Source organism: Melanaphis sacchari, unplaced genomic scaffold (assembly GCF_002803265.2).
Source record: "Melanaphis sacchari strain LSU unplaced genomic scaffold, SCAv2.0 Contig1033_pilon_pilon, whole genome shotgun sequence".
NCBI lineage: Eukaryota > Metazoa > Arthropoda > Insecta > Hemiptera > Aphididae > Melanaphis > Melanaphis sacchari.
Genome location: NW_020270379.1, coordinates 1 through 6,902, shown reverse-complemented (window position 1 = coordinate 6,902; position 6,902 = coordinate 1). Strand labels below are relative to the sequence as shown.

Here is a 6,902-nt window from a genome sequence, read left to right as displayed (position 1 = left end):
TTGCCTTTAAAGTCAATTTTCCATCCAAAAAAAAATATACCTGTTGTAGCTTCATCTAGATTACAAAGATGGGCAATCATATTATCAAGTTATCAGTACGAGATTCATCATAAAAAAAGAGTCGAGATAAGTAATGTAGATGCATTATCAAGACTTCCGCCATGCAGTGAAACTGAGGAAAATTCTGGTTCAATTTTGTTATTAGAAAATCTACCTTTAACGTATAAGGATGTGAGCGAAAAAACATGCACAGATGAAATATTAAAAGAGATAAGTCAGTATACAAAATATGGTTGGCCGGAGAAAAAATTATTAAAATTAGAAAGTCAACAATATTTTAAAAGACGGGGAGAATTGTCAATAGAAAATGATTGTCTGGTTTTAGGTAATCGTGTGGTTATTCCAAAGTCATTACGAGAGGTTGTATTAGAGTTAGTACATAAAAATCACCCAGGTATAGTACGATCTAAAATGCTCGCAAGGTCGTATGTATGGTGGCCTAATATTGATCTAGATATAGAAAAATTTATTAAGACGTGTACAGAATGTCAATGTAATCAAAACGATAAGAGTACAAGAGAGAAAGTATATATATCTTGGGAAAACTCATCTGAGTCTTGGAAAAGAATACATATCGATTTATTAGAAATAAATCAAGTTAAATTAATTATTATTATTGACAGCTTTAGTAAGTGGATTGAATGTTTTGCATTGGGGAGTACCACGGTGACTAGAGTAATTGATGTATTAGATGATTGTTTTAGTCATTTTGGTTCACCAGATATTATTGTAGCTGATAATGGTCTACCTTTTGGTGAAAATGAATTTAAAACATTTTGTGAAAAAAATTATATAAAATTAGTGCATTCACCTCCATATAATCCGGAGTCGAATGGGTTGGCAGAGCGTGGTGTACAAACAATAAAAAAGTTGCTAATAAAGAGTTTGTGTGTAGAGAGAGATGTGAAGAGAATTCAATCAAAAATTAATAGCATTTTGGTATCTTATCGTAATACACCAACAACTAGTACAGGTTGTAGTCCAGCTGAATTAATATATAAATTTAAACCAAAAAATCACTTATCCGTACTAAAACCACCGTGTATTGTGGAAAGTAATAAAAATGATAACGTCATTAAATATGAAATAAATGATAAAATTCTTGTTCGAAATAATTCTAAAGGGCAAAAATGGCGAGCAGGACGTATTATGAAAAGGCTAGGAACATGTAGTTACTTGGTTCGGGTAAATGATAAAATCAGATTGATGCACATAAATAAATTAAAAAAGAGTTATTTAAATGAAAATATACATCCAAAAGGAGTTTAAAAAAAAAAAAAAATGTTGGGTAATGCACTTCATGTTACCTGTAATCTTGTAAATTAATTATATTATACATCAAAAATTGTTATTATATGTATGGTATTGTAAAACGTAATAATAGTAATAATTATATTTTGTTGTATAAAATTATGAAATGTATTAACATTATTGTTATTGTATTGTAAAATTAAATTAAAGAAGGGAAAGATGTTATGTATTTATATGTATATATATATATAATGTTATCGTATCATTATTTGTAAAACTATAATAATAATAATGTGTGCTCGCCATCGTGCGATATGATTTACAAATATAAAACAGTGGTAACCTTTCTATGCTTGTGTGCGGTTCTTGTGAGTTGGCATTGCAAAAGATATAACATGTATGAACGAATAAAAGTGAACGGAAAAACAGAAATATGTTCACGCGTGTACGCTTAAAGTAAATTTAAAGTAATACTCACTTTTGGGAATAGATCGAAGACCGAAACATCGGATAAAAAGTCTTCCATTTCCATTATAAACAATGGCGTATGAACAAATCAAAACAAATGCGTAAACAAATCATGAACAACGCGTAAACAACGTAAAAGTTCGTCCGGGTCAAAAAAACGCCACGAACAAGTCACCAATGAGCTCTGAATTCGAATGAACATGCTCTAGGCGGACAGCGCTGTTATATACCCAGTCACCGATCGGCTACGTGCTTTATCTACGCCGCTACGACGACGTCTCGACGAGAGACGAAGCGACGAAGAGCAAAAGCACCAATCATCATAATAGAAACATGCACTTTACGTCGTCGTGCGCTGACTATAACAATTATCACACTTTGTGTCATAGAAACATAGCGACAAGCCTTGTGTTTTTATACGAATCATCTACGATAAGGCGCGTGTAGTAATAAAAAGGCCTGCCGAGGTCGCGTCGAGCATATAGACGGATTTTTACGACTCCCAAGTCACTTCTTCTATCGGCTGACATTTTCTACGTCTGTTTGATCCTTCGCACGCCATTCTATTCATTTTTCTACTGCTCTTTGCTCGTACGCGATAAGTTGAATTCTCGCGGCATATTTAAGGATCCCGAATCTCGGTTAGAGCTCATTCTCGTAGGAGAACCTATACTCTGATCACACAAGTTTAGTTAGCAGTAGTGCTACTTCTCTCTCCTCGTTTGCGACGCAGTCGCTCCATCACTCTTAAAACATGGAATTGCACCAGAACCCCAGCAAAAGGTAATAACTTTTCTCTATATTACGCTTCTTACTCGATTTCAAAGATCATACAAACAGTTCGGGATCGCAAATGTAGAGACTTTTCGAGTTGTCTGTTTCTAATGTCTCCATCACTCTCTCCCTTTTAAAATGTTCATCAATTTTGTCTATTCCGATCCGGACTACAACCCTCTGGTTCTAAGAGAATTCGTATTCTTTATGGACATGCTGAAGAAAGCCTGTGGCTATCATTCGTCCGAATGCTCCACGCCATTATTTTACTCGGCACTCTTCAACCCGGAGGGAGACCATACTCCAGTTTCCGTAGTTATAAACTCTAATAATATACCTATACTTTTGCTATCGTTACAAGAGTACTTGTACAATAACACTATGTGCGTTAAGTAGCCTTATTTAGTGTTTAATCACATATTAAAAGACTGGGAGCGTCTGAATGATAAGTATTACGAGTTTATAAACACTTCTACCGATTGCAAAGAAATCTGGTATGCTAAAGAGACTAAGATAGCTTTGGACAATGCTAGGCGCAATCAAATTTTTATGGGCTCGCCAGACGTTCATATCACAGTTAATAAAAAACTTGACGTGACTTGTTTTTACGATGACATAGTCATCTTTAGCGTGGACTTGGAAGTTTATATTGTTTATAATAACATTACAAAGAGTAAAGTCCAGGATCAATCGTTCCGTTCGCTTATAAATAACTAACTTTATAGTTTCCAGAAACAAATAGGCTTGTGACTTATTTAAATTTGATCCAACGTATGATCAAGATATAGTGATCTATAAAATTCCCGATGAATTCAAAGATTCTCTCGTTCTTCAACCGCACTATAAAACTGAAGACGACGAAGAGTTTTTTAACTATATCGATAACTAACTTGTCTAATTTGTATTCATTGTACTAACTTGTATTCTAATGATGTAGTATTCATTGTAATAAATCAACTCTACTAATTAACTATCAAATTTTTTTTCTTTATCCATCTTTTTTAATGTAGTGCGTTTGAAAACAGTCTTTAGTATACGTGTGTAAACGGTAATCGAGAACACTCAATATCTTTGCGTAGAGACCTGATATTTGAATTCTGTTTTTTTGGCAGTTGTTATGACATAAAAATACACATTTTTATGGTCTTTGAATTTTTTTTACTTAACTAGTCACGCGCATGCGCATGTCAACTTTTTTTTTTTAAATGGCAACCCCCTGCTTTAACCACTAATTATTTTTCGCCTATTTTTTTAATGAATTTTGGTAGTTGAATCAACTTTCTAAGTCCAAAATTGACTAAGTTACAGCAATTCAAAAAAAAAAAAAAAAATAAAAAAAAATGCTCTCGATTTTCAGCTTTTTAATTGTAACTCTGAAAATAATTATTATAGGATTGTTAAAGATTGACATTTTTATAACTATTTATTATGGTGATATTAATACGTTAGGTTAACTTCAATTACTGAATAATTTTTTCTTTAGTTTGTGTAATAAATCATAACTTATTATTGCAGAAAAAACGTAAATTAGTATGTTGTTTATTTCTTTACATTTAATGGATCTATTAGAACGTATTAATAATTAATAACAAATTCAATTCTTATTTAAGTTACCTATTTATTTAGTTAATAAAAATCTAAAAATAAAAAAAAAATCTAACGAATAAATTGTTCAAACTGTTCTCCGCCGTGAACAAAACATGCTTCAGCGCGCCGCATAAATTCTTTATTTGTTGCAGCAGTAATTTGTTCATCAGTCAGTCGATTGCATGTTGCTGTTATCTTATCTTTTAAATTTTGAAGATTTATAGGAGGATCGGCATACACTATTGTTTTCAAGTGTCCCTATAAAAAAAAATCTAGTGGCGTAAGGTCAGGTGATCGTGGTGGCCACTCAATGGGTCCGTAAGTTCCTAGCCATCGTTTTTGAAATTGTGCATTTAAATAGTCACGAACTATGTGAGCATTGTGAGCTGGAGCACCGTTGTGTTGAAAAATAATATTACCTCTCAAAGCTAAAGGAATATCATCAAGCATCATTGGTAATTCATTTAGTAAAAAATTATAATATCGTCTACCATTGAGTGTTCCATCATAAAAAAATGGACCAAGCAATTTACCACCAATTAAACCACACCAAACGTTTGTTCCCCAAACAGTTTGATTATTGGTTTCAAATGTCCAGTGTGGATTTTGATCGTCCCAGTAACGGTTATTCTGTTTATTAATTACACCATTATTAATAAACTTGGATTCATCTGTCCATAATATTGAGTTTAACATTGATTGATTTTCGTCTAAACTGGTCATCAACCACGCAACAAAAGCTAGTCTACGAGGTGCATCACCCTGACGCAAATGCTGAACTAAATCTGGTCGATATGGATGCATTTTATATTTTTTTAATATCTTACAAACTGTGGTATGAGATATTCCAAGCTCTCTACCAACGTGCCGTGTTGAACTTCTAGGATTTGCTCGAACATAGGCTAATAGGTTTTCCTCGACCTCTTCACCTAAGGCATCACCTCGTCTTTGTTGTAAATTATTTACCCTTTTAGAAAATGATCCATAGGTTCTTAGATTCTTTTCTAAGTTATAAAAAAAACTATGGACAGGATGTTCTCTATCTGAAGTAAATAAAAATAACGAAACTAACTTAGAAGATTATGTAAAGAAAAATAAAGACAATTATACCTGGGTAACGTTGTGCATATGTTTGTGCCGCAAGACGTGCATTTTTTTGACACTCCCAATAAATAAATAACATATCAACTTTATCTGAATGAGGCATATTTGTCACGGAGTAACGCACGGTTTGAACGATGAAAAATATCGAAATGTTCAGTTATTTCATTTATCTCATCGTATTTATAATTTTATATCAAATTGTCATACAGATAAAAGTTTACTATAAGGTAAACCTAATGTTTAATCTTATTAATAACCGAAAAATACGATAAGTATTAGATTAGCAGAGGTAATTACCTAATTAATTTGAACAATTTATAAATACATTTATAACTTAACGTTCTTATAGAAAATTATTCAGTAATTGAAGTTAAAATAACGTATTAATATCACCGTAATAAATAGTTATAAAAATGTCAATCTTTAACAATCCTATAATAATTATTTTCAGAGTTACAATTAAAAAGCTGAAAATCGAGAGCATTTTTTTTCTAATTTTTTTTTTTTTTTTTTGAATTGCTGTAACTTAGTCAATTTTGGACTTAGAAAGTTGATTCAACTACCAAAATTCATTAAAAAAATAGGCGAAAAATAATTAGTGGTTAAAGCAGGGGGTTGCCATTTAAAAAAAAAAAAGTTGACATGCGCATGCGCGTGACTAGTTAAGTAAAAAAAATTCAAAGACCATAAAAATGTGTATTTTTATGTCATAACAACTGCCAAAAAAACAGAATTCAAATATCAGGTCTCTACGCAAAGATATTGAGTGTTCTCGATTACCGTTTACACCGGGTATATTCTATAAACACCACCACCACACACATCCTATAATAAAACTAAGGCAAGAGGCGCAAGAGATTTTACTCCTTTCGAGGCGTTGCTACGACGGTGAGATACACCACATGAAAGAACTCACACTATCAATTCTCGTTTAAGAGTTGCACTATAAATTCCATTTTTTAAAATACGCTTAACGCCCGGTATATTATTATTAATTTTATACTATCTATATATAGTTTAAAAAAAATTAGGATTTATATATAAATTTCTTTTCGAGAAAAACGTACGCCCTCATAGTTTCGTTTCTAAAATCTATGCCCATGTATTTTCCGTTTGCCATCGATCCGGTGTACAAGACCGTTATGTCTTTCACGACGCCCACGTGCGGTTCACCATAATTGCGCGTGTCCAGATACATGTGAGAACCGCTCACCATAATCGTTATATTCGATTTGCGCATACCGTTCAGCTCGTCTATAGCGGTAACGTTGAAATCCGGATTATTTATTCACAATATTATTTTACGATCGTCCGGTATTTCTTTTAATTTTGTACGTAAATAATTCATCGACGGGCGTATGTTTAACATTTTGATGGAAACGTCTAAATCGTAATTAGCTTGGATGATGTGCCAATATTTTCCCAAATTAAATCCGTGAATCAAATGACCATGCGGCCAGAGGCTGAACGGCCATTTGATGCCGCTCCAAAAGCCCGGTAAAGAACCACCGACGCTATGCGCGTTATAACTCATATAACTAATCGCGTTCAATATTTTCGGTATCTTTCCGTGTGTTGCGGGGTCGACCAGTTCTTCCAGGTTCCAGGTTTCTCAGAGGAACGATTGAAGTGCACGATGAGATGGATGAAATGAGAGC

General features: G+C 33.1%; 2 protein-coding genes across 2 annotated transcripts; one reads left to right on the top strand and one right to left on the bottom strand.

Moving 5' to 3' along the window:
- Nucleotides 1-26: 26 nt before the first annotated feature.
- Nucleotides 27-1,329, top strand: LOC112602248 (uncharacterized protein K02A2.6-like). Its single transcript, XM_025350220.1, has one exon. The coding sequence runs from the start codon at nucleotides 472-474 to the stop codon at nucleotides 1,327-1,329; it is 858 nt and encodes a 285-aa protein (XP_025206005.1). The 5' UTR covers nucleotides 27-471.
- Nucleotides 1,330-4,179: 2,850 nt separating this feature from the next.
- On the bottom strand, nucleotides 4,180-5,378 carry LOC112602239. The gene is made up of 2 exons (XM_025350208.1): nucleotides 5,251-5,378; nucleotides 4,180-5,183 (listed from the first exon to the last, which is right to left on the bottom strand). Exons 1-2 carry the CDS (start codon nucleotides 5,345-5,347, stop codon nucleotides 4,399-4,401), a joined length of 882 nt encoding a protein of 293 aa, XP_025205993.1. The 5' UTR covers nucleotides 5,348-5,378; the 3' UTR covers nucleotides 4,180-4,398.
- Nucleotides 5,379-6,902: the final 1,524 nt, after the last annotated feature.